The sequence below is a fragment of the Bufo gargarizans genome, chromosome 3 (assembly GCF_014858855.1).
Source record: "Bufo gargarizans isolate SCDJY-AF-19 chromosome 3, ASM1485885v1, whole genome shotgun sequence".
Lineage (NCBI taxonomy): Eukaryota > Metazoa > Chordata > Amphibia > Anura > Bufonidae > Bufo > Bufo gargarizans.
In genome coordinates, this window is record NC_058082.1 from 29,862,350 (window position 1) to 29,890,274 (window position 27,925).

Consider the following 27,925-nt stretch of genomic DNA (forward strand, 5'->3'; position numbering starts at 1 on the left):
TCTCCTCTCTACATCTCCTCACTCTCTCTCTCCGCTCTCATCTCCTCACTCTCTCTCTCCGCTCTCATCTCCTCACTCTCTCTCTCTCCTCTCTACATCCCCTCTCTGTCTCTCTCTCCTCACTCTGTATCTTCTCCTCTCTACATCCCCAGGAATCTCTCGAGCTCTGCCGCAGCCGCAGATTGTGCAGAGTGGAGGTGGGCGTGGCCTCCGCCGCTCGCTCAGCCACGTCAGCTGTCCCCGCCTAATAAAGTTGTTCTCTCTTTGAAGCCGCCGCTCAGCATGCCGGGAGTTGTAGTCTCGGTCCTCCGCTGTGGAGGTTCTTCTCATGGACTGCTTATTGGGACCAGGCTGAGAAGCAGGAGGTGAGGGATCCGGCGCTGCGCACACTGCAGGGGCCGGGGAGCCCGGGGGGTGGCGGCGGGGTGACCCGGGGGGTGCTGCATGGGGCTCGGGGCAGCGGTAGAAGTTACGTGGGGGCAGATCCGGGCGGGGGTCCCGCTGCTCGGACCGGGGACGTCTGGGACAGGGGGTCGCATAGTTTGGGGAAAGTTATTTTGTCGCACAGTTTTGTGCCTCCCCCTGTGTCCTCACTGCCCGCTGACAACTTTGCCGACAACCAGGTAAGTAGCGGGAGGTGTCGGCTCTGCTGCCCCTGAGCTCCTGTCCTGGATGCGGCAGTTCCTGGGAGACCCCCTTATGTCCTCAGTGTCCGGAGCAGGTCCCGAGTCCGGGAAGAAACTTCTACAATGTTCTGTAAAGTCCTTTAGGGGCGGGAAAGCTGTCTGACAACCGGTGTGGGAAGAACTAGGGCTACTACAGTGACTGACGGGGGTTGTCGGCCACCGGGACTGACGTGTGACTGACGGGGGTTGTCGGCCACCGGGACTGACGTGTGACTGACGGGGGTTGTCGGCCACCGGGACTGACGTGTGACTGACGGGGGTTGTCGGCCACCAGGACTGACGTGTGACTGACGGGGGTTGTCGGCCACCAGGACTGACGTGTGACTGACGGGGGTTGTCGGCCACCAGGACTGACGTGTGACTGACGGGGGTTGTCGGCCACCAGGACTGACGTGTGACTGACGGGGGTTGTCGGCCACCAGGACTGACGTGTGACTGACGGGGGTTGTCGGCCACCAGGACTGACGTGTGACTGACGGGGGTTGTCGGCCACCAGGACTGACGTGTGACTGACGGGGGTTGTCGGCCACCAGGACTGACGTGTGACTGACGGGGGTTGTCGGCCACCAGGACTGACGTGTGACTGACGGGGGTTGTCGGCCACCAGGACTGACGTGTGACTGACGGGGGTTGTCGGCCACCAGGACTGACGTGTGACTGACGGGGGTTGTCGGCCACCAGGACTGACGTGTGACTGACGGGGGTTGTCGGCCACCAGGACTGACGTGTGACTGACTGGGGTTGTCGGCCACCAGGACTGACGTGTGACTGACGGGGGTTGTCGGCCACCAGGACTGACGTGTGACTGACGGGGGTTGTCGGCCACCAGGACTGACGTGTGACTGACGGGGGTTGTCGGCCACCGGGACTGACGGGGGTTGTCGGCCACCGGGACAGACGTGTGACTGACGGGGGTTGTCGGCCACCAGGACTGACGTGTGACTGACGGGGGTTGTCGGCCACCGGGACTGACGGGGGTTGTCGGCCACCGGGACAGACGTGTGACTGACGGGGGTTGTCGGCCACCAGGACTGACGTGTGACTGACGGGGGTTGTCGGCCACCGGGACTGACGGGGGTTGTCGGCCACCGGGACAGACGTGTGACTGACGGGGGTTGTCGGCCACCAGGACTGACGTGTGACTGACTGGGGTTGTCGGCCACCAGGACAGACGTGTGACTGACGGGGGTTGTCGGCCACCAGGATTGACGGGGGTTGTCGGCCACCAGGACTGACGTGTGATTTACGGGGGTTGTCGGCCACCAGGACTGACGTGTGACTGACGGGGGTTGTCGGCCACCGGGACTGACGTGTGACTGACTGGGGTTGTCGGCCACCGGGACTGACGGGGGTTGTCGGCCACCGGGACTGACGGGGGTTGTCGGCCACCGGGACTGACGGGGGTTGTCGGCCACCGGGACTGACGGGGGTTGTCGGCCACCGGGACTGACGGGGGTTGTCGGCCACCGGGACTGACGGGGGTTGTCGGCCACCGGGACTGACGGGGGTTGTCGGCCACCGGGACTGACGGGGGTTGTCGGCCACCGGGACTGACGGGGGTTGTCGGCCACCGGGACTGACGGGCGGCTGACGGGGGTCGTCGGCCACCGGGACTGACGGGGGTCGTCTGCCACCGGGACTGACGGGGGTCGTCGCTTAGCTTTCCCAGAATTGCCTGGTTATGCACCAAATGTGATATGGAAGATTTGTCATTCATGACTCTGGCTGCCACTACATTCATCTGTATGGGAATAGCTGAGCACTGCGCTCCTCTGTATCCTGTGGACACCTATAACTTTGGACAACCCCTTTAAGCTCTGGGGCGGCTTTTATACCAGCGCTGTCCCCCGTTTTGGAGTTCAGGAATACTACTAGGCTGTGGAACCCATGGTCAGCAGTGGTCTGAGGCCGACCTGCCTGCGACTACCTGATTAGCTCCCTCTAGTGGTGGCTTCTTGCAGGCAGAAAAGTTTTTTGTTTTTTTGCAGACACAGCGCCACTCCTGTCTGTTGGCTGTGCCTGGTACTGCAGTTCAGAGATACTCTTCTGTACATAAAAAGTTTAGACTTTGACCATAGGAAGTGTTCAGTTGTAACATCCGGCAGGGAAGACGAGCGGTCCTTCTGCAAGGCTCAGTCCCGTCGTCGGTAAAACGCTGCGTGATCTGCGCAGAGAATGCAGGAGCAGAGAGGCGCCGAGCTGGTGATGGAGCGGAGTCCATGCACGCACCAGAGCCACCAGCCCAGATGTGACCTCAGCCTTAGGCCTCATGCACATGACAGTATTTTTTCACGGTCCGCAAAACGGGGTTCCGTTGTTCCGTGATCCGTTTCCGTGTGTTTTCCTTGATTTTTGGAGGATCACCAGATATGAAGGAAAGTGGAAAAAAAAAATCTAAGTCAAGTTTGCCATGCAAATGATAGGAAATAAATGGACGCGGATGGCAATCTTGTGTGCCTCCGTGCTTTTTCACGGACCCATTGACTTGAATAGGTCCGCGAACCGTTGTCCGTGAAAAAAAAATAGGACAGGTCATATTTTTTTGACGGACTGGAAACACGGACGCGGGTGACAAACGGTGCATTAGCCAAGTTTTCCACGGACCCACTGAAAGTCAATGGGTCAGCAGAAAATCACGGAAAACGGAACAATGGACACAACGGTCGTGTGCATGAGGCCTTTGACTGTCTGTACACAGGATGCCCGTCAGCAGGACACTTATTTGGCCGACTTGGGTCTTCAAACCCTCCCCCCGTACACATGCACTACCTGTTCATCCGAGCATGCGTGTGCCCACATATGACGAGGGGAGAACGCCGCCGCCGCCGCCAGACACCTTTAGCGGTGGCTTATCTTTCCAGGAACAAAAGGATCAGGCATGTTGAAATGCCTCAGCCTGATCTGTATCTTGTCGGGAGGCCTCCGCACGCATTAGATGGTCGTCGGCTGCTGCTGTGACTGGTTGGTGTAGTCAAACATATCACTGACTTAGAGGTAAGTTACAGAAATTGCGCTTCAATTAAAATAAAATCTAGAGCGCTGTATTTTTGCAGCATAAACTGGCGCCTGCGCTATATATATATAGTACAGGCGCCATTTTGACCACACATAGCGGTCTAATTTTTAAGTTCAGAATGTTACATATTTAGTTCTTTATTTGGCATTAATGGCAGCCAAGCTAAACCCCCGGGGGTCCAGAGAGGGGCTCAACCAGCTTTTACTCTTCCTGCCTTTGTCCCTTTTCAGCCTCAGACCCTCCCCAGCCTTCATTAGCCTCCTATGAGACCCCCCAGTCTACTTCAGCCTCAGATCAGACCCTCCCTAGTTTCAGATCAGACCCCCATCCTCAGACCAGACCCTCCCCAGCCTTAGATCAGATCCGAGCCTCAGATCAGACCCCCAAGCCTCAGACCAGACCCCCAAGCCTCAGACCAGACCCTCATCAGACCCCCAAGCCTCAGACCAGACCCGCCTCAGACCAGACCCTCATCAGACCCCATCAGACCTCAGATCAGACGTTTAAAATAAAGAAATAAACTTACCTCTCCAGCAACAGAGGGTGCTGCCTCTTGGCAGTCACTTACCCTTCCTGGTCTTCTTCTCGCTGCGCTGTACTGTGACCTGACAGCGCACAGCGTCAGGTCATAGTGCGCATCTACGTGCACTACATCCCGACGCTGTACGTGTCAGGACACAGAGCGGGGCCTGGAAGAAGACCAGGGAAGGTGAGTAGAGCTAGCAATGCGCTGTTCTCGCCTTCCTGTGCCTCCCGCAGGCTAGTGACGTCTTCCATAATGGAAGCGGTTATTAGCATATTCACAATCTGTTCAGGTCGGGGGCCACATGAAATGATCCTGCCGGCCGCATACGGCCCTTGGGCCGCAGGTTCCCCGCCCCTGCTCTAATGGATATGGCAGCTTTAATTAAAGGGAACCCGTCACCGGGATTTTGGGTATAGAACTAAGGACATGGGTTGCTAGATGGCCGCTAGCACATCCGCAATACCCAATCCCCATAGCTCTGTGTGCTTTTATTGTGTCAAAAAACCGATTTGATACATATGCAAATTAACATAAAAGAGTCATATCTTACTTGTGTGACCAGAGAAGAGTCATATTTTCAAGCTCTGACTCATCTCAGGTTAATTTGCATATGTATCAAATCGGTTGTATACACAATAAAAGCACACAGAGCTATGGGGACTGAGTATTGCGGATGTGCTAGCGGCCGTCTAACAACCCATGTCCTCAACTCTATACACAAAATCCAGGTGACAGGTTCCCTTTAAAGGGGTTTTCTGTTTCTCTTAGGGCTCATGCACACGACCGTATATGTTTTGCGGTCCGCAAAAAATACAGATGGCGTCTGTGTGCATTCTGTATTTTGCGGAAAGGAACAGCTAGCCCCTAATAGAACAGTCCTATCCTTGTCCGTGATGCGGGCATGTTCTATTTCTTTTTGCGGAATGGACATACGGAAACGGAATGCTCACGGAGTAACTGAATGGACGCGGAAAAAAAATGTTTGTGTGCATGAGCCCTTATATTGATAGTCTGTCCTTGGGATCGGCTGGCGGGATGTGATCACCTCGCCCGTTGTGTTGTGGACGGAGCTGGTAACGATGATGGGGTCCCGGATTTCGGGATTCATCACTGTCTATATTTGCTGACGGCCCGGATTGATGCGATCGCTCCTGTAGATTAATCACTTCTTCTCTATTTTTATCGTTGATTCATCAGCGCGAGCAGGTCTACGGCCGGATGCATCGTGTGTGTGTCTCTTAAAGGGCACCCTGACGTTAAAGGGGTTTTCCAGGGCTGTTAAATCGATGACCTGCCCTGAGATTCGGTTGGGGTCTCTCTTTCAGCGCCCCCACCAATCAGCGGGCGTGGTGCACCGTCCTGCCATTGCTTACCCAGACACAGCGCCATACATACAGCAGTGGCTGAGCCCGGTACTGCAGCGCGGTCCTGTTCTGGTAAGTTGGACTCGGCTGCAGTACCAGGCACAGCCACAAGCAAGTCATAGTGTTGTACAGCACTGCAGCCTCTTCATTCAGCTGACTGACCAGGATAGTCCACTAGTGTTGTAGTTTTGGAAAGTTTATCCATATGAAAGGTGATAATGTTGGATCAGATGGGAGAAGTCCTGAGGACTCCATTCTTATACTCCCATCATGCATATAGAGAATGGGGGTCACTAGGTCCCTTTCTTCTGGTTAATACCAAATCTAAGATTTATTCTATAAATGAATGATAACAGGTAAAATACAATCTACAGGGAAAGATTCTTAATCTATGTGCCCCTGGAGAGCAGCCGTGTCCCCCCTCCTCCTCCTCACTGTCCTGTGTCTGGCTGTAAGACAGCTGTCTGCAGCAGGAGCCTCCCCCTCTGCTCTGTCTGCAGCAGGAGCCTCCCCCTCTGCTCTGTCTGCAGCAGGAGCCTCCCCCTCTGCTCTGTCTGCAGCAGGAGCCTCCCCCTCTGCTCTGTCTGCAGCAGGAGCCTCCCCCTCTGCTCTGTCTGCAGCAGGAGCCTCCCCCTCTGCTCTGTCTGCAGCAGGAGCCTCCCCCTCTGCTCTGTCTGCAGCAGGAGCCTCCCCCTCTGCTCTGTCTGCAGCAGGAGCCTCCCCCTCTGCTCTGTCTGCAGCAGGAGCCTCCCCCTCTGCTCTGTCTGCAGCAGGAGCCTCCCCCTCTGCTCTGTCTGCAGCAGGAGCCTCCCCCTCTGCTTTGTCTGCAGCAGGACAGAAAGATTAAGCTCCACCCCCTGTGTCCTGTGCAAGACTTCTACAAGATCTCTAGGAACCTATGGAACATCCTGCAGACTGACAGACGGTGGGGGAAAAATTGTTCCCTGTTTAGTGTCCCTTTAAGAAGTCTGTGTACTGAAGATTGTGCCCCCCTCCTCCCCCCCAGCCCCACATTCACTGAACGGGTAACGGCAAACGTGTTGGATCCTTGTTCTCCTCCATGGGAGCAGTCTGATGTAAGGGGGTTGTACAAGAAGGGTCTGCTGAAGCTGGACTGCAGTACGAAACGCGTGTTTCTGGAGGGGGAAAAAAGACCCTTTTTTATTTTTTTTTTGCTAATTTCTTAAAGGGGTTGTTCATAGGATATGGCATAGATGTCTAGTAGGTTCAGTCCCACCTCTGGGACCTGATCCTATGTCCAAAACGAGGCCCCATCTTTTGCCACCATGAAGAGAGTGGAGGCCGTGCGTGAGCCGCGCTCTACATTCACTTCTGTGGGAGTTGCGAAAATTGCTGATCAGCGCACTTGGCTATTGTAGGAAGTTTCCACGGCGCAAAACGGAGCGGGCGCCAGAGGTGGATATGCCGTCAGTGTGCAGGTGGGAACACCCCTTTAAAACTCCTTGAATATCTATGGCCACTTGCTTGCCCCTTGGTCCCTCTAGAGGGCGCTCTTCTATTTTTCAAGGACAGAGACTAGAACAACCAAAGGGACCAGAGGTGTCTAGGGCAGGATGCAGAGGACACTGAGCAGTTGATTTTCGGTGCATCAGTAATCGCAAGTTTATTATCCTCGCAGGTCAGGGAAGTTGACGCCGTCATGCAACTTTTACACAATCTTTCTATTGCTCTTTATAACAGGATGGGTTGAGTAGTTCTCTTCTGTTGATGTAACCGCTACGTCCACATTTTGCCTGTAGCCGCTGTCTCTGGGTTGCTGAAGCGGTAAATTACATTGCGCCGGCTTTTCACTTTAACCTTGATATTTCTTTCTTCTTGTTTTGCGCCTTCTGTCTGTTGGTTCTGGGCCGCGATCCCAGGGCTCATGAGCCGACCTCTGCCACAATCTTATCTCCTGTGTCTACAGCTAAATACTTACGAGCAGCATGAACTGTACGCTGGACTGTCCATTAGACCGAAATGCGCCAGCATTGAACAGCTATATTATGCTGCGGCATCGGCCAGCTGGCATTAAATCTCCATATGCGGCCCAAAGCAGAAGGTGGGCGCCGGTTAATTATCTGGATGGATCATTAGTGAATCTGGGCCAGTGTTTTTTCTTTTATTAACATTTTCCATTTATATTGCTCACACAATAGGCCCGGCATTTCCTCTTTTTTTGAACGTCTCTTCTCAGCTTTGCTGTATAGACTGAGACAGTTTAGCAGAGTCATCTCGTCAGTAGAAAGAAGGTATAAGATTTAAAGGGCACCCGTCAAGATATTCCACAGTTAGCCATGCACACTACCTTATCATTTCAAGCACGTTGCCCCCGATAATGCCGTTGTTCTGGTTTTATGTTTCATGTTTGCAGAGAATACTAACTTTCTTCCCCGCTCCCGCCTTCTGCTCATGAGCACTGTCAAGTCCAGTAGGCTGACTCTTGCATCCAGCAAGTCATGGTCGCCGCTCCCACATAATTCCTCCTGTCCCTTGATTGTATGTTTTGGTGGAGTGCAGTATCATCTCCTCACTTCTCCACACCTCGCACATCTGACTCCTCCAGGGCGCCTGCACGGTAAAACTAGGTGTACAGCTCCCGGCATCAGCGCTTCTCTGCGCATGCACCAGACATGTGGGACAGTGCATGCGCGGAAGATTTGCACGCATTCAGGATTAACAGAGGCCGGGGAGCGTTTGAGCCTCCAATATGGCTGCTCCCAGGGAAGTTTTTAAAACTTAATAAAAATAAAAAAAGAACAAAGCACTTTTTTTTTTTCTTTCTACAGACCTACCTGAAACTGAAGTTTTTTTTTTTTTTGTTTGTTTTTTTCCCATGAGGACAGCCCCAGTCCCTAGACCCTTTTAGCACCTATGGATATGATGGGATGGGGCGGGGGGGTGTCTCCCTTTCTATGACCCATACAGGTTATAGCATTGCCATGGTAAATGAATTCCTCAGGACATCTGTCAGCAGGATCAACCCTTTTAAACCAGCTATAATGCCTGGAAGGGCTAACCATGCTTACGTAAAACCATATATTTCTTCCTCCAATTCGTTGATGCATTTTTTTTTTTTTTTCAAATATGCCAATTAGGGCTAAAGTGCACTGAGGGAGGACCTAGCCACTTGGTGCACCTTAGTTCCTCTGCTATGCTTCCCTGGACACTCCCCCCCTCCACCTGGATGCCTGGCCCTGTCAATCAAGTGGTAAAGGGAGTGTCCAGGGAAGCAGAGCAGAGGACATAAGGTGCACCAAGTGGCTAGGGCCCACCCTCAGAACACTTAAAGGCTATGTTCACCTTTGTGGGATTTTTATTATTATTTTTATTATTGTATTTATTTTGATCTAAAAATCATTTTTTTAATTGGTCTTTATTAGGATTCCATATTCTTTTTTTCTGTGCCATAAATTTCTAAGATGAGGGGGGGGGGGGGGGGGGAACTTCTTTAATCAGTTATTGAAGACCTTCCTGTCTGGACTTAAAATTGAAGCTCAGGTGAAAACCGGCTGAATTAACTGATGGTGGTCGGCTTTCTCATCATGGTCTTTTTACATTGTGTTTTGGACTAGTTACTAGTTGGTTAGTGAATAAAGGTAAGCTGGTATGTGTGCTGTTTTACAACCCTTTGTGACCTCTAATGATCCATTGGGTGGAATATACACAAAGTACTCACTGAACGAGGTGTGAACATGGCCTGTGGACTGTTACTCAGCTTGGTTCTGTGTGTCTGCAGAATAGAGTGCAGCTCTGGAGTATACAGCTCGGGATCAGTACAGGATAAGTAATGTATGTACACAGTGACTCCACCAGCAGAATAGTGAGTGCAGCTCTGGAGTATAATACAGGATGTAACTCAGGATCAGTACAGGATAAGTAATGTATGTACACAGTGACTTCACCAGCAGAATAGTGAGTGCAGCTCTGGAGTATAATACAGGATGTAACTCAGGATCAGTACAGGATAAGTAATGTAATGTATGTACACAGTGACTGCACCAGCAGAATAGTGAGTGCAGCTCTGGAGTATAATACAGGATGTAACTCAGGATCGGTGCAGGATAAGTAATGTATGTACACAGTGACTTCACCAGCAGAATAGTGAGTGCAGCTCTGGGGTATAATACAGGATCAGTACAGGGTAAGTAATGTATGTACACAGTGACTGCACCAGCAGAATAGTGAGTGCAGCTCTGGGGTATAATACAGGATCAGTGCAGGATAAGTAATGTATGTACACAGTGACTGCACCAGCAGAATAGTGTTTTTTTATTTTCTGTTCAGTGTTCTTTTAAAGGGCATCTGTCAGCAGTTTTGAACCTATGACACCGGCTGACCTGTTACATGTGCGTTTGGCAGCTGAAGGCATCTGTGTTGGTCCCATGTCCATATGTGCCCGCATTGCTGAGAAATTATGTTTTGATATATGCAAATAAGCCTCTAGGAGCAACGGGGGCGTTGCCGTTACTCCTAGAAGCTCTGCTCTCTCTGCAACTGCCGCGCTGTCTCTACTTTGACAGGGCCAGACGTGATCACATTTGCACTGCCTGGTCCTGTCAATCAAAGTGGAAAGGCCGTGGCCATTGCAGAGAGAGCAGAATCTCTAGGTGTAACGGCAACGCCCCCATTGCTCTTAGAGACTGTTGGCACCCATGAAGTTCTGATGGCTCCATTCTAAACCTCCAGGTGAAGGACGAGCCAAACTTCATATTTACTGATGATCTTCCAGATGGTCAAGAAGAATCTTTCTTCTGCAAGTCCATGACCTTGATCTCGGCACGCCAAGCGAAATATCTGATGTGTCATTAAGAAATGTCCGCTTCTCTTACCTTCTGATGAGGGGTCTCCAGTATTGTTCCCGCAGTGCAGATCCCCACTGAATCCGCTTATCCCAGTGGGGGGTCATTATATATAAAATGAATGGACGTCCCCTGTGCGGTCTGCACCACTGAGTAGTGAACCTGCTTCTCCATTACAGGCGGCGGTAAAGGACCGGGACGTTGGGAGAAGATCAAGAGGTCGATAACCTGAAGGTAGGGATACTTAAAGGTGAACTAATGCATGCAGATACCAGCCTGCCCACCGAGCTGCAATACCAGCCACAACCCATGGACAGGTGTGGCGCTGTTCCTGATGCATATATCTGACGCAGTCTGAAAGGAGTCCTAGAAAGCGAGGTTCCGAGCAGGGGATCTCTTTAGACGTGGGTTGTCTCCATTCATTTTCTATGGGGCTGCCAATAATTGCCGGCTATTTCCATCGGGCCCATAGAAGTGAATGGGAGTGGTGGCCAGTCATGCGCGGTGCGCTTCTATTCACTTCTATGGAGAGAGCACTTGGTGGTGTCCGGACCGGAGTCCTCTACCCACCACTTTGTCCACTCCATTCTCGATATAGGTGCGGGTCCCAGCGGTGGGACCCGCACCTATCAGACAATGGGGGCATATCCTAGCGATATGCCCCCATTGTCGGAGATGAGACAACCCCTTTAAGACAACCATATTTTTATTTATTTTTAACCCCCCCCCCCTTCACTTCATCTGTCTTCACTGGACTTATGGTCCCTGTCTATAAACTTTAGCATGGACAGGATCACGAGCACTGCTGCAGCCAATGACCCAGCAGTGATCTGCTGCTTGGAGACATCGCACCACTGAGGTCAGTCATTGCCTGCAGCAGTGTGCATGACTCCGGCCATGCGGAAGGTTACAGATGGGGATCGGAAGTCCAGTGAAGACAGCCTGGGGGGCCACATGGTGGTGGGGAGGTACTGCTGGCTGAAGGGGTGGGGAATGTACAAACATCCTTTTAGGAAAACCCCTTTAAGGGATGGGGGAAGGTCACTAATGTGTTAATGATTGGATCTTATGAATGTTTCCTGCACCTATAAAGTACCGGCCTCCGGCGTTTTATTTCACTTCTCCTCCCGATCCTGTATTTTCCCCCCAGAAATCAATATCTCCGCCAATTACCGTGTAATGAGAGGAAAAAAGATAAAAACTGTCATTGCTCGTGGGGAAAAGGTGTCCTAGAAATGAAATTGTGCTGAATTCTCAAAGGTGAAAAGATTTCTGAGAGCGGAAAACCAATGGGTTAACTATACGTACGTTTTAGGAGGATGAACGTCGCCATTTAAAACCTTGTAAGTTAGAGTTAATGCGGCTGGGTTATATAAACATTGCGTCCGCTCCCCTTTATCACTCAGCCCTGTTCGTTTGAATAGGCGGAGCCGCCAAGTCCTGGCCTCAGTGGTCACGTGCCATTCATGTCCATCACGTTCAACATTGGGTACCTTCACATTAGCGTGTTTTCTTTTCCGGCATTGAGTTCCGTCCTAGGGGCTCAATACCGGAAAATAACTGATCAGTTTTATCCCCATGCATTCTGAATGGAGAGCAATCCGATCAGGATGTCTTCAGTTCAGTCACTCTTACGGTATTTGGCCGGAGAAAATACCTCAGCATGCTGCGGTTTTATCTCCGGCCCAAAAACCTGAAGACTTGCCTGAATGCCTGATTCGGCATTTTTTTTCCATAGGAATGTATTAGTGCCGGATCCAGCATTCAAATTGACGGATCCAGTATTCCAGTCTGCGCATGCACAGACCTTTTAAAAATGTTAAAATAAATAAATACTGGATCCATTTTTCCGGATGACACCGGAAAAACGGATCCGGTATTGCAATGCATTTTTCTGACTGATCAGACATTTTTCAGACTGATCAGTCTGGAAAATGCCTGATCAGTCAGAAAAAATTATATGCGTTTGCATACAGTTTGCCTGATCAGGCAGGCAGTTCAGGCAACGGAACTGCCTGCCCGAATCAAACAACACAAGTGTGAAAGTACCCTTAGAAAGTGCAGATTTTTTTCCCTCTCTCCATGCTTGCTGTGTCGGGTGCTCCCTCTACCTTGTCAAGAGGTTTTGTCTGTAAAATAGCTTATTCTAGTAAAGTAAATGGCGCACCCGTATCCCCCGCCACCGCCGTGCTCCAGCTCAAGGCCGTTGCTGAAACCACAGACTAACGGGAATGCGAGACAGAAACTGCGGATTTAGTCGCCGAGAAAACAAATGTTTCCGAAGACAAAAGGACTTAAGAATTTCCCTTGTAAGCCTGTACCGAGATAAATCACTCTGTACGGAATAATTTCTTAAAAATATATTTTGTAGCCATAAATCATAAAAATTTCTGTCTTCCTTTCAAGAATACTTTATTTTAAAGAATTTATAACCATAATGAAGCATATGAGGGAGTGCAGTAAAAAAAAAAAAAAATGTATTCGATGCTAATCGTGGCAGACACCATATTTGATTACAGGTTGGTTGATTTATGGGGCAGGAGTCTGAGGATTAACTCATCAGTGTTTGAATGGTCTCTGTACTAAATCAGTAGTACAGGTGAATAGAAGAAACTTTATAATATAGCTTGTCAGAAAAAATGCTTCTTTCTTCTACTGGCAGCTCACTCCTCCCCTTCTCTGTAGACTTTTATGTGCAACGTGTCTGTATCTCTCTGCACTTCCTCCCTCCTCTCTCCATAGACCTTTTTGTTCAGGAGCTGGCTATGTTGCTGTAGAGACTTCCCCTTGAAGGAAGGGCCAAACATCTCGTCTTCCCCCGTCAGTCTCGCTGCTGTGCCATTGCTCTGAGTAGCATCGCAAGCGCCGAGGCTCTGCTGCAACTGCCTGAGCAGCACTGATGCCGACTGTGCATGTGCCGCTACACTTCCAGATGTACCCAGATGTCAGGGGCGCATGCACAGTTGGCATCTGCTCTGCTCAAGTACTCATTACCCGGAGCAAGATGACATCGCCTGGCCCTGTCAATCAAGGAGGTTGTCTCTTGACCAGCTCTTCAAGGAGGCTGATTTTGGAATGAATGAGATTGTACTCCCCAGTAACACAGTATGGCCTACAAATGAAACCAGTAAAACCTCTTTGACACAACTGTCCAACGTTGCTTTCAAAAATGGTTTTCTCCAGGGCTGGTCCTTCCAGAGAAGAAGGCTAGTTTACCAGAGGTTATCTGGTCTGGATAAAGGGTTGGTCTAATCAAACAGATGGTCTCAGCTTAAAACTCTTCTACCATTTTGTGTCTACAGCTCCTATGCAGGTCTATGTGTCTCCATATCTACAGACTGCAGGATCTCACTATGCACGGGGGTTTTCTTTATAGTCTAACCATGGAGACACATAGTACGGTAAAGGTCATCTTCTCCACCCAATGTTTGAGACAGTAGAAGGCAACGTTCCTGTTGAGTAGGCCTTCACAAAAGCAATGAACATTCAAGATCTTGGTACCCACCATGAAAGTTGTGGGTGTCCAGTGCAGACATCTTGCCATAGAGATCAGTGATCTCCATAGAAGGATTGGGTCCATGCTTGTCCAGAAGATTGGTGGGAGTCAGTATATGGCTGGAAAGATCTGCGCCATTGATGGTATCCGTCCAGCCAGCTCGTTTCATTGTTGGCCGTCTTGAAATAGACTTTGTGCTTTATCACAGAGCATCACATCTAGGATAATGATTAATCTCATCCCTCCGTGCACAACCAGGCCGCGTATACATTATTTATAGCTTAGTTATGTAGGATTACAGCTCTGAATATTTAATGCAGCTCTGCGGAGAGCCATTTCCTTGGATTTGGAGGAGGATTAAAGGGTTTCTACCACTTGCATATCACATATTTGGTGATCAGACACTAGCGATCCGCTAGTGTCTGATGTAGCTTACAAGCTAATTATTACCTTAATCCGTTCGGCCCATACCTCAAAAAAAGCACTTATATCTTTATGCAAATGAGCCTCTAGGTGCTATGCGGGCGTTTTTCCAGCACCTAGAGGCTCCGTCTACCTTGCAGTTTGCCGCCCAGCTCCTCGCTCCAGCACGCCCATCTTCAACTCTATTCGATCCTCCCCCTGCTTCTGTCTTCTGAAATCTCGCGCCTGCGCCGTTCGTCGCGGCATTCGGCGCAGGCGCAGTCAATGTCTGACCGCTCCGTGCTCAGACATTTCCACTGCATCGGCGCAGGCGCAGTGGAAATGTCTGAGCACGGAGCGGTCAGACATTGCCTGCGCCGAATGCCTCCGAATGCCGCGACGAACGGCGCAGGCGCGGGATTTCTGAAGGCAGAAGCAGGGGGAGGATCGAATACGGTAAGAGATGGGCGTGCTGGAGCGAGGCGATGGGCGGCAAACTGAAAGGTAGACGGAGCCTCTAGGTGCTGGAAAAACGCCTGCATAGCACCTAGAGGCTCATTTGCATAAAGATATAAGTGCTTTTTTTGAGGTATGGGCCGAACGGATTAAGGTAATAATTAGCTTGTAAGCTACATCAGACACTAGCGGATCGCTAGTGTCTGATCACCAAATATGTGATATGCAAGTGGTAGAAACCCTTTAAGGCCTAGTTTACAGGTCATTCATTAGTTGTCACTAATAATGTTTGACCCCTTGTATGCTGATGTGTTGTAAATTAGAAGTCTGAGCGTCTTCACTGCAGAGTCTGAGACTGCACTTATTAAAGGGGTTGTCCGCTTTATTTATATTGATGACCTATCCTCAGGATAGGTCAATATTTAACTGGGGGGGGTTTGGTGTCCGACACCCCTGCCAATCAGCTGTTGGTACAAGCGAGCGCTGCTTTCTCTTCATTGTTTTCCTCCTCGCCATTGATATCGCAGTAGTGAGCAGGTATAACTACAAGTATGGCTTCTCCATTCACTTCTATGGGACGGCTCCTTCCTATTCAAGTTAATACTGAGCAAGAAGCTAAACAATGAAGAGAAAGCAGCGCCAGTACAAAGAGCTGATCAGCGGGGGGTGGACAACCCCTTTAACATTGGTTCCTGTAGCTTTAAATATACCTTTCACGAGCGTGTGTGCCCCGTTGCCTGTATTGTGGACCGCAAACAGCGGGTCCACAATATACGGGCACTGGCCGTGTGCACCCTGTGTCAACCAACGACTTGAATGGGTCCGCAGTCCTCAAGATACGGAGCGGAGGCACTGATCAGAACCACTACGGAGCGCTTCTGTGGGATTTCAGTCTGTGCCTCCGCACCGCAAAATGATAGAACATGTCCTATTATTATTTTTTAGTGTGGAGCGCAAATCCATTCAGTGGGTCTGCATCTGCAAATGGCGTGCACATGGACGGTGGCCGTGCGTTGCGGGCTGCTATTTGCAGTCTACAGCACGGGCACACATGGTCGTGTGCATGATCCATTGCCTAATTCTGAAGAAAAAGTATTTTTAATCCATATGCGAATGAGCATTTAAGCGCTCTCGAGATTGGTCATTTATAGAACCTGGATGGCCACCCACGAGGGAACTGTAGTAGTGACATTATTTTTTTTTTGTCACCCAGCTGCCCAGGTAACTGATGTCACTTGAGGGAGGAGGACGGTTTGAAGACTTCTATGTGCTGGTATTTTTTACTATTACGATGGATGTACCCGGATTAGGTTACGCCCTCATGGAGGTATCTATGATGGCTCTCCACAACCCTGGACACCTCCATCTGGTTGCCTTGACTGGAGCAAAAAGTAAAAATGTGGAAATGAGACCTCAACCCTATTCCATTTAGGACCTATTCACACGACCGTAGTGCCCATGTGGCGGACTACAAACACAGGCTTCGGCCGTGTGACCTCCACATCGTGGTGCAGACCCATTGCCTTTAATGGGTCCACAATCTGCAAGATACGGCAAAAGACAGGTTTGCTGAACGGAGGCACGGACTTGGAAGCCAACTACACATGCCCACTACAGCTATGTGAATGGGGCCTTAGATGAGGTGGGTCACCAGGAATGGGTCCTTTTCTGCAGTGACTGACCCTGTGTATGAATGGTGGACAAGGTGTGGGTGCAACCTGTAGGTGTTACATGAACGCCTATCCGTTCACTATCCTGGTGGTCTGATGTTGCACACACTTTCCTACTGAGTACTGAACAAGTACAGTTATCGGTGACCGTTCCTGCGCTCATCTGATGGCACATATGGGACTTGTTGACCACATCCATTATTAATTCTATGCTTCTCACTTTCCAGATCTCCGGCTCGTCTGCCGAATATTACGGCTGGTACACCTTACTGGTCTACAGCGAGACATCCTCGAGGATCCCACCACTAAAATGAGACAATTGAAAGGCAAACCGAAGAAGGAGTCTTCCAGGGATAAGAAGGAGAGAAAACAAGCCATGCAGGAGGCCCGTCAGCAGATCACCACCATAGTGCTTCCCACACTCGCCGTTGTGGTGGCATTAATTGTGGTGTTTGTCTACGTGGCGACCCGTCCAAACACAATCGAGTGATGCAGATTCCCATCGGTATGGGTACAAAACGCTTCGTGCCAATAGAACCAAACGCAACTTTTTCTACGTTGACCGTTTATAAGGAGGAACCGCCCGTCATCCAGGGTTTTTACCTGTCCTTTTATTGAATGTAAAAACAAAAACATTTGGGAAACAGAAAAAAGTGCCATAATTTTTATGTAAAAAATTAAAATAAATCCCTTGTGCCTTTCTACAAATGATTCTTAAATATACCAGCTGAAAAAATTGGTGTAGTTAATAAATCGGGGGGGGGGTCGGGCTTTCTTCATTCAGATTATCAGCAATGTTGCTATATTCTGTATCAGCTGCCAAAGGACTCGATATGTGACGTCCGTGTAATATATTGTACCCTATACCCCTGATATTTATTTTTGGAATAAAGGATGGAACATCTGGTCCCTCTGCTTGTGCATATTTTAGAACGTACATCGGTTTATGCTTTTTACTTTTTCCCCCATATTTAGGTCAATATAAAACGGGTCGGGGGACATGTCATTAATATTAAAGGGGTTATCCAGGAATGAATATTAATGACCTATCCTCTGGATTTTGGTGGGGGTCCAACACCCAATCAGTTGCTAGAAGAGGCTAGGTGCCCTGTGAGCGCTGCAGCCTCTTCCTAGGTCAGCCCCATTCAAGTCAATGGGACTGAGCTGCAATACCAAGCACAGCCACTCTACATGGTGTGGCGCTGTGCTTGGCAAGCCACCGCCTCCTGTGAGCGCCGCGGCTCCCGGAAACTGCTGCTCAGCAGGGATGCCTGGACTCTGACCCCTGTCGATGTGATTACCCAGATCACCACCTTTAAAGATTGGGTTCCAATATGATTGATAACCTTTTTGCAAAACTTAGTCAGTCATTGGCCATAAGAAAAAAAACTACTTGCATAAATATATCAACCACTTTCATTAAAGTAGCACTACATTTTTTATTCTCTGACCTGTTAGAACAGTACATGATGTAAACTGTAGTGAAGGCAATCTTCTTACCAGAGAGACTGTATTTGTGAGTTATAACCTCCTGTCTGATCCTCAGCTGTGTCATGTGACCAGCACTCTGACTGTCCAAATGACACAGCATCTTATGTGTGGACAGGAAGCCATGTATTCCTATGGGAACCTCATTTTCTGTCTCAGAGAAGTAATAGACTTCTTGTCATGTGTCAGTTGGAGATTAGAGAGTTGATCACATGACACAGCTGAGGATCAGGAGGGAGGTTATAGTCACAGGTAAGAAAATTACCTTCACTACAGATGACATCATTAACAGGTCAGAGAACAAACATTTCCATGGGAATGCTACTTTAATGCGTATTGGTCACATTAAAGCAGGGGGTGCACAACCTTTTCTCAGGCTGAAGGAATCCCAAAGGGCCAAAAGTAAAAAAAAGTTAAAGGTGTATTACTAACTGAAATACTGTACTTATGACAGTGTACATACAGTCTATAATATAAATGTCTAGTTCCAGGATTCCTATCGAATCGGAGAATAAATGAAAAATACGTGTGAGCAGCTACAAGACACAGACATGTCTGTCACCAGATGGTTGGGGGCCGCACAGAATGATATTGAGGGCCGCAGGTTGTGCTTTTAGATTCTGCTGCGAGAGGGTAGAGAAATGGAACAATTTCAATTACAGAAATTTCTGCTGCATGTGAACTGGAGCTCCGTCCTGTGTCACAACCGCACAACGCTGGCCGGATCGGTCACACGACGGAGCCCAGTGCCTTATAACGGACTCCGTCTTGATGTCGCTTGCAGACTTTGGTTTGTGAAATGTGACACTTATACTCTATGCACAGCCGGAGCTGCGTCCATCTACATACAATATAAATAATCACCATTATAAAATGATGTATCTCTAGGTCAGATTTAATGTTATACATTATATATATTTTTTTTAAGATATCTGTAAAAAATTATATTATAAAAATCTAAAAGCGTCTATTATACAGTTCTCACATGAAATACCTTAGGACAGATGTGTCCCCTCCACCTGGATAAGAACGGAGTCTGATCATTGTTTAAGGGATCATTCACACGACTATGTATTTTGCGGTCCGCAAAAAATACGGATAACATCAGTTTGCATTCCGTATTTTGCGGAACGAAACAGCTGGCCCTTCATAGAACCGCCCTATCCTCGTCTGTAATGCGGACAATAATAGGACATGTTCTATTTTTTTGCGGAAGGGAAATACGGACAAACGGAAATGGAATGCACACGGAGTAACTTTTTTTTTGCAGAACCATTGAAATGAACTGAGCAAAAAAACGGAGCAGAAACGGAAAAAAAATATACGGTCGCGTGAATGAGCCCTAATGGAAAGTTCTGCAGCTTTCTAATAAATGTGTTTCCTTTAGGCTTCTTTCACACGGCCGTGGTTTTTTTTCCGTTTTCGGGCCGTTTTTTGCGTTCCGAATACGGCACCATTCATTTCAATGGTGCCGCAAAAAAACTGAATGTACTCCGTATGCATTCTGTTTCCGTATTTTCGCTCCGTTGAAAGATAGAACATGTCCTATTATTGCCCACAAGTCAATGGGAAAAAAACTGAACACATACGGAAATGTCTCAGGGGTCCCGAGGTTTTCTGGTTTTAGTAAATAAGTTATTCATTATGAATGATAAAGTTAGATCAATTGACAGTAGATTTTCTGTATCACTCTTGCATGGTTTTCAAAATCTCTGCTTTCTGTCACTCAATAGGAACTTTTATTATTTACTGCCAGGGGGTAAAAAAAGAAATAAAAAATCTGTCCCGATCACAGCTCGTTACAAGACATACCTCTGACAACTGGACTGTAACGAGCCGCATACTGGTGTGTCCATCACATAACCCTAGTGGAAGTACACAATAAGGGTTTTTATTGAATGACAGCAAGCAGAGATCTTGAAAACCGTGACCACAGCTGGATTCTCTGCTCCGTCCCTTTCGGGTAGATGGTGGGTGGTGGTCAGTGTAGCGGAGATGAGTATCTCTTCACCGTGCGCTCAGAGTATCGCTGCAGTTCTTCAATGTGCGAATTCAAGAGATTCTCAAAGTCCAGGGCTCGTCGGTTCTCCTCCTGCAGGAAGCGCTCTGCCGCCGACACAAAGGATTCTTCTGGGCTCGGCTGAAATACAAGACAAAGGGGTCTATCAGGAATATCCATGGACAGGTCGTCAGTGTGATCCCTGGGGGTCCTGCTCCAGAAGAGTGAAGGGCCTATGGTACTCTCTGGGGTTGGTCCATATGTGCTCTCTGGGGTTGGTCCATATGTGCGGCAGGATCAGGAGAATGAGGGGCCGAGCGTCCCTCATTCTCCTGATCCCAGGGACTCAACCCCCCCCCCCCCCTCACCAAGCCGGCATAATGAAAAATCCTCCAACTTTATAACATAAAGCGAGCCGTCGCCAAGAAGACCACCCAAAAGTGCATTGAAAAGTGGTCTTCTCAAAGAGTATGCAATAGGGTGGAATGGAAAATCTCGGTCTAAAGTGTGGTCTTTGGAGAGATTTCACCATACTTGGTGTCAATTCAATATCACTGCTTGCTGTCAGTGAAACATTGTCATACAGACCCAGGTTTACTTTTACGCAGCTGAGGGTTTGTTACAATATATCAAGGAATTTCCTATGGAGCAAAGCAGCAGCGACACAAATCTCTCCCGTCCTGGACTTCCGATGGAAAGCTCCCAGTCAGATGTGTAAGACAGAAGGCAAGATGGGCTTCCACTGAAAGCATTTCAATAGTATCATTCACTTCAGTGTCACCAATAGATAAGGATACCTATGGGTTTCTGCTGAACGAAAAGGAAGATTTCCATTCATTGACAGCACGTCAATAATATTGTTTATGTCAACATCTAAGGATAAGAATAAATGTGGGTTCGGAGCAATGGAAGGTAGGTGGACCTCTCTGAGATGTCCCACCATCAAGGAGCCGCCTGTTGTGATGAGTATAGCTCTGTGGTCTCTTGCCCTCTCTGCAGCTGCAGAACTACAACTCCCAGCATGTCCCGACAGCCACTTACCACTGCAGTAAAGTCTCCTGACTGATCACAAACTAGGAAGGAGAAGTCGATGAAATCCATCTCAGGATGGTCGTCCAGAGTTGGACTCTTCAACTGAGGCAGTATGTACTCCAGACATTCCTGGTCCAGTAGCAGGCGGTCACAGCTTAGATTATGATTTGTGTCATGATCCGCCATCTTCAGGGTCTGCTCATCATCCTCGATTGATCTGAAATAAAAGAATATAAAAGACTAGATGACATTTATGGTCCATGGATGGGACTGAGTGGGGCATCTGCCCCGGGTTCTGCTGGAGAAGCAGCTGCACAGTCACTGTCCGTTAGGCTACAACTTCTGATCACGTTAAAGTTACAGGTTACCACATCTGTCACATGACCTCACTGAAAAAGTTGCAGGTGATTTACAAAAATTGCAATATCTAGGGAAACGTTGCAGTAACCTGCAATTTTAATGTGGCCAAAAACTGCTGCAGAGGCCTGACCTTCAACCAGGGTGGATGGGGGAACAACCCACGCCAAGAGGACGTCAGTCAGTGGTCTGCTGAGTATCGTACTTAGGATTTCCCAGAACTGCAATGTCAGAATCTCAGGAGGCCAAGAAGGGACATGACACCCTCCAGACACCTACACGCTCTTCCTCCAGGGTGGTGGTCTCCAACTTGTGGCTCCTCAGTTCTAGTGGAAGTAGCTGGAGATCCACCGGTTGGAGACCACTGATCGTCATCATCTACCGAACCTCAGTGCCCTATCAGGAGAGGTTGTAGTGCAGCCTTCAGAGATGCACTTCTTTTGCTGCGCTGAGCTATAATTACTCAGAAGAACAAAGCAAAGTTCCATCAAAGATGGTAAAAGCAAATTCACCCCGGGATCCTGCTGAGCTCCGCACATCTTAAGTGCTCGGAATAAATAATGTGGAAATCGAGGGCAGGCTGCGTCAGCGCTGGAAGCCTCGAGATTTCTCATTTTCCTAAAAGGCGGCGGGGACCCATCGCGCTGCGTGTAGTTGTGGACGCCCGTGTGATGCATTAGCATACAGATCTGTGTACGGACAGACGACGTCCCTCAGTAACCATGGAGAGCGCCCGTGTAATGCCACCGGCCTCTTTAATGCAGATGTTTGCACTTAGATGGTGCAGCGTGATTTCCAGCACAGTCTTACAGGAGTTTTAACCCCTTAAGGACGCAGCTTTTTTTTTTTTTTTATCACTGCACTCCAAGAATCAGTCTTTTCATTTTCCCGTTGCAGCAGCTCTGTGGGGGCTTGATTTTTGCAGGAGAAAGTGTATTAATGGCAAAAAATAAATAAAAATGTAAACATTTATTAATTAAGTTGGGGGAGGAATGAGGAAAAGCAGCAGTTCCAACTAAGGCATTTACCATGCAGTATAGATGAGACACATTAAAGAGCATCTGTCAGCAGGATCAGCCCTATTAAACCGTTGATTCTGCTGAGTATAAGGACACCTCATTTATGTTCCTCTATTGCGCCGTTCCTGAGCAAATTCACTTTATATTATGTTAATTAGGTGTTCAGTGCACCTAGGGCCATTCCCGAGCCCCTCAAAGCATCATTGCTCATCCGCTCTGTACCTATTGACACCCCCCCCCCTTCATTGACAAAGCGTCTGTAAATTCGCTCCTGCGCCATAGATTACACTATCGGCGCATGCGCAGTACATCAGCCTCTCCTTTCCAAGCAGCGCAGATGACTTCATCCCCTGCCCGAACAAAGCAGAGCGTCTCCATTTCCAGAGGGAGGATGAAGTCATCCGTGGACACACCGCAGTCATCTGTGCTGCTGGGGAAGCAGAGGCTGATGTACTGCGCATGCGCCGATAATGTAAACTAGAGCCCAGGCACAATATTACATGATCACAAGAGATGCCTGGAAGCTATCAATCAAGGGGAGTAGCAATAAGTGCAAAGCGGAGGATAGATCCGGCTGCCTGTCACTAGGGTGCCAACAGGGTGACAGCTAAAGCCTCCATCTGTCAAACCATTCAGATGCTTTTCCAGCAGATCTCTAGCTTGAAGACCCCACCGAAGATCTCCCCATCTGTCATCTTCCTGTTGGACCTCGTAATGTGAGATTGGATCAACAAAATATTCAGAGATTCTGTCCCCTGCCTGATGCCAATGCCACCAGTAGAGATGAGCAAATTTTTAAAAAATTCAATTCGCCGTTTTGCCAGATTTTTTGGGAAAAATTTGGTTTGATCCGAATATATTCACACCAAATTACGTAAAAAAAAAAATGTCTATTTCCTGGCTGCAGAGAGCCTTTATAGTGGTGTAGAACACTGTGCCTTGCTGTAACGCGCATAGGGAGTCTGCTGTGGTAGTGAAACAATACTGTCAGTCAGTATGACAAGCAGATGACAGGCGTAACTCTTAGAATCACTGCACACTTCACTTATTTGGGCAGTCACGGGGCCAAAACTGACCAAATAACTCAAGTGTGAACTCAGCCTTACAGGTCAATGTTAGCACCAAGAAGAAGCGCACTCCTTTTACACCGTCGTCTGCTGATTCCACATAGATGTCTACAGAACCTCTTCTATTAAACGCTTATACAAGTAGAGCCCCCCCGACAGAGTGGAGAGGGTGTCAGCAGTAAGTTTATGTAGATGTCACTGATTATTTTCCCCATTCTCTGATCCGTCAGAACAATAACCCCCAAAAACGGATCCTGTCTGTGGAGCATCCGCCTTCACTCTGTCAGCATTTGGTCAGTAATCCATCAGTTGTGCTAAAGCCCAAAAAACAGGAGTGGATCCAAAACAGAGACGACACGTGAATGGAATATTTGCGTGTCTTCTGTGTTTTGTACCCACTCCTGTTTTTGGCTACCAAATCATAACCCAATTCTGATGGGACCATACAGGCCTTACAGCTGCTACACAGACAGGATCCGTTGTGCGTCTCATTTTACTTTCCTTATGACAGATCAGAAGAAGGGTCAAATAAATGATGATGTCAACCAAGCCAAAAAGGCTAAATAGTAGCCCAGTCATGAAGTAGGGAGGGTGGGAACAGCATGAGAAGTCCACAGAGTGGCCCAATGACATAGTGGTGAGGTGGGAACAGCATGAGAAGTCCACAGAGTGGCCCAATGACAGTGGTGAGGTGGGAGCAGCATGAGGAGACTACAGAGTGGCACAGTGACATAGTGTGGAGGTGGGTGGATGTCTCTATAATAGTTCAGTTTGTCCTCCCTCTCAGCGGGTGAAAATAAAGCCCCCATTTTGGACCGGTAGCGAGGGTACAGCAAGGTGGAGAGCCAGGAGTCATCCCTCTGCCGAATGGTGACAATTCGGTTGTCACTACCCAAGCAAGTGAGCATGCATCGGGCCATTTGTGCAAGTGACTCGGTGGGACTTTCTGCCTCCATCTCCACTGCATACTGCCACAGTGTGTCTGGGTCATCTGCCTCATCGCCCTGTAGCTCCTCCGGCTGGTCCTGCTCCTCCTCTCCTGTCACCTGTGTAGAAAAACTACCCATTTTGCTGCACATTGCTTGTGCTCCAATGTCCCCCTCCTCCTCCAGTTCAGCCCCCACAGGGCTCATGTGGCCTAGGTGTGAGATCTAGGTGCCACGTCTCCAGTCCCCTGACCAGCCAGATTTACCAGCATCTGTTTCAGGACATGAAGCAGTGGAATAACGTTCATCCCATAGTCCTGGCGACTGACAAATAACGTGGCCCCCTCAAAGGGCCTGAGCAAACGGCAGGTGTCACACATGAGCTGCCTCTGGCTGACATTGAAGTTACACAGGGGAGTACTCCTTGGATCATCAGGAAATCATTGATGGCCTTTCTCTGTTCGTATAGTCGGTCCAACATATGGAAGGTGATATTCCAACTAGGGAAACGTCGCATATCAGCCTATGTTGGGGGATGCCGTTCTGCCGCTGCAGCTCAAGGAGGGTGTGCGAGTGGCCGAAGTGCATACAAAGTTTCCTGGCCATTTTCAGGATGTCTTTCAGATGGGTGGAAGACTTCAGGAACCGCTTTACAACCAGATTATACACTTGCACCATGCAGGTCGCATGGCTCAGTCCTCCTTGACGCAGTGCCGACACCATGTTCTTTCCGTTGTCGGTCACCATGGTTCCGATTTTGAGTTGTCGTGGAGAAAGCCAGGATTCGATTTCTTGCTGAAGGACACGGAGCAGTTCCTCCCCTGTGTGACTCTGTTCTGTTCGCCCAGGCAAACGAGGTGCAGAACAGCGTGACACCGCCGTGCCCTGCACATGTGGTAGGCTGGAGGGGCACTGTGAATTGTCCCTGCAGTGAAGGCTGAGGACACGGTGGAGGATGAGGAGGCAGAGGCGGACATTGTCGCAGGACCAACGGCATGAGAACGTGGAGGCGGAAGCGGTGTCACCTGGCCAAGTTGCTGGTGTAGCTGTGCAGGAACCACATTCACCCAGTGGGCCGTAAAGGACATGCTCTGTCCCTGACCGTAGTTACAGATCCACACGTCGGCGCTGCCGTGCATGTTGGCAGACACCAACAGGCTCAAGGACTGGCCCACCTTCTGTTCTACATACGTGTGCAGGGCTGGTACTGCCTTTTTCGCAACAAAATGACGGCTTGGAACTCTCCACATCGGCTCGGCATAAGCCATCAGTTCTCTGAAAGGTTCAGAGTTGACCACTTGGAAAGGGAGGGACTGCAGCACCAGCACCTTGGCCAGGAGCACATTCAGCTTCTGCACCGTTGGACGAGTGCACGCATACTGTTGTCTCTTGGCAATCGCTTCGGTGATCGATTGCTGACGGAATGAGTGACGAGGAGGAGCAGGAGCATCAGGACCAGCAGATGATGGGAAGGACAGACAGCTTCCTTCGGCTGAGGTGGTGGAGCCTTGACTGCCTGAAACCGGATACGTGCCAGTGGGTGATGCAGCGGTTGCTGTGGCAGGCTGGACCACCACATCGGAGCCATGGTTCTCCTAGGCCACTTTATTGCGACGCTGCATATGTTGACGCAGGGCCGTAGTGCCAACATTGGCACCCTGGCCATGCTTCACCTTCTGTCCACAGATTCTACAAGTGGCCATGTTCACCTCCTTTGGTGGCTTAACAAAAAACTGCCACAACGGCGAGTAGGTGATTTCACCCCCAATGCTCCGCACTGACTGACTGCTACCGCTGCTTCTTCCGTGAACCCCTGCACCACTACTTTCCAGGCAAGTAGTCTCCTGCAAAGTGGGAGGTCTACCCCAGGCACGTTTTGGCTTCCTACCTCCCACTGCTGCCACCCTGCTGACTCTCGGCCACGTTAGCGACTTGCTGGCTCCGCTGCTGCCTCATGGGCAAGCTGCCACCCTCTTCTCCTGATGATGATGAAGCCCCTAAATTACCCGGCTCCCAAGTGCGATCAGCTACATCATCATCATCGAGTACTGTCTGCACATCACTGATGTCCTCCTTAACGGTATCTGGGCCAGGAGCCTCAGCGCTCACAGCACCAGCTCCCACGCCACTCTCCTTATCACTATTTGCCCGCCTACCGGAGGAAGTGGCAGATGTCTCCTCCAGATCTTGGCTGGCCAGTAACTGCTGACTGTATACTGGGGCTGAGACCACAGTATATAATAGTTCTCTGGCTGAGGGAACAAAAAAGGACAGAGGCTCCCGGGTCATGCCAACTAAGGGTTGTGTCTGACGAACCCACCGACTATTGGCTGGGGGTGTCTGATGTCACTTGCGACAAAGTCGAAGATCGAGTCAACCATTCAAGAACTGCTAGGTTGCTGGTCAAGACACGACCGCTAGCTGACACTGGGAGCTGAGGCCTCTCGCTGCGACTCCTGTTGCCATGACCCCTTACTCTGCTGCAACCTGTGCCTGCGCCAGAAACATTTAGGGCTCTGCCACTCCTCTGTGCAGGGCCTGTCACTTCTCTGCCTGACACACGGTTAGATCAAATATTTTTTATTTTGCCACTAATACACAGCAAACAGGGCCGTAGAATATATCCCTGCACCGCTAAAGGGCAATTAGGCCCTAATTATTTTCTACTTTTACACAACACAAAACGCTTTTCAACAGATAAGTGCAACGCTGTACGGCGAATGTATTATAATTTTGGCACTAATACACAGCAAACAGGGCTTTAGAATATATCACTGTACGGCACAAGGGCAAATATATTTTTCTTTTGCCACTAATACACGGCAAAAAGGCTTTACAACATATAACTGCACCGCACAAGGGCAAATAAGACGTACTCTAGAAATATTTCCTTGTAATACCCCTGTTAATGGCTGTATCAATCAGCACTTGCACCCGAATAACAAATGGTTTGCTGGAATTACAGAGCTGTATAATAGCAATTTGGATCCGCAGTCAGTGCAGCAAGGTGTGATAGGATTGTTCCTATTACCCAGGCTGTAACCTCCCCTACTGAACCCTGTTCTGCTTCAATACTGTGGAAATGATTCCTCCCTATCCTTTACCTACACTTATAAATCGACCACAATCAAGTCTTTCCTAGCACTGTCCCTAGCGCCTGCTGACGTCTCTCCCTGCACTAAGTACACTGGAAAATGGCAGAATCTAAGATGGCTGAGGCAATTTATAGGGCTGTGACATCACAGGGCTGGCTGGTTGCTGATTGGCTGCATACATGGCATTATGGGTGATGCCGCCTTCCCAGAGTTCCTTGCTCCATGTCCTCACACATGCAGCAAGGAAAAAATGCGATCCGTTACCAAGAAGCGCGAGGAAATTCGGCTTTGGTGCGAATCAATTTTTTCCTGAAATTCGGATAGAATTCCACTTAGTCAGCTTTGATTCGCTCATCTCTAGCCACCAGTAAGAACAGGAGCCCCAAAAGTCAGAAGAGGCTAGACTGCTGAATAAAGAGAATATCGGCCTCTTTAAGGACCTTGAAGGAAGTACTGAGTGATGAGGGCTGATGGCCTGAGGACACTTTAGCTCATGTAGGTGTCTTGGCATCTAATTTCAAAGC

General features: G+C 49.2%; 2 protein-coding genes across 9 annotated transcripts in view; one reads left to right on the forward strand and one right to left on the reverse strand.

The window, feature by feature from the left end:
- Positions 1-243: 243 nt before the first annotated feature.
- SMCO4 (single-pass membrane protein with coiled-coil domains 4) lies at positions 244-17,329 on the forward strand. Of its 6 annotated transcripts, none has more exons than XM_044286805.1 (4): positions 244-365; positions 10,574-10,628; positions 11,545-11,737; positions 16,646-17,329. In XM_044286805.1, exon 4 carries the CDS (start codon positions 16,729-16,731, stop codon positions 16,906-16,908), a length of 180 nt encoding a protein of 59 aa, XP_044142740.1. In that variant the 5' UTR covers positions 244-365; positions 10,574-10,628; positions 11,545-11,737; positions 16,646-16,728; the 3' UTR covers positions 16,909-17,329. The 6 variants fall into 6 exon arrangements, with proteins under 6 accessions (XP_044142740.1, XP_044142742.1, XP_044142741.1 ...); XM_044286807.1 differs by having other exon boundaries at positions 11,545-11,654; XM_044286806.1 differs by lacking the exon at positions 11,545-11,737 and adding an exon at positions 15,962-16,021.
- Positions 17,330-19,196: 1,867 nt separating this feature from the next.
- The window catches only part of LOC122933049 (deuterosome assembly protein 1-like), a 42,971-nt gene continuing 34,242 nt past the window's right edge, over positions 19,197-27,925 (reverse strand). For all 3 annotated transcript variants that reach the window (XM_044287786.1, XM_044287787.1, XM_044287785.1), the window contains exons 12-13: positions 20,947-21,154; positions 19,197-20,046 (exon numbers count right to left, since the gene is read on the reverse strand). In XM_044287786.1, the coding sequence (XP_044143721.1) occupies positions 19,888-20,046; positions 20,947-21,154 (367 nt within the window). In that variant the 3' untranslated portion in view covers positions 19,197-19,887. The remainder of the gene's footprint in view (positions 20,047-20,946; positions 21,155-27,925) is intronic.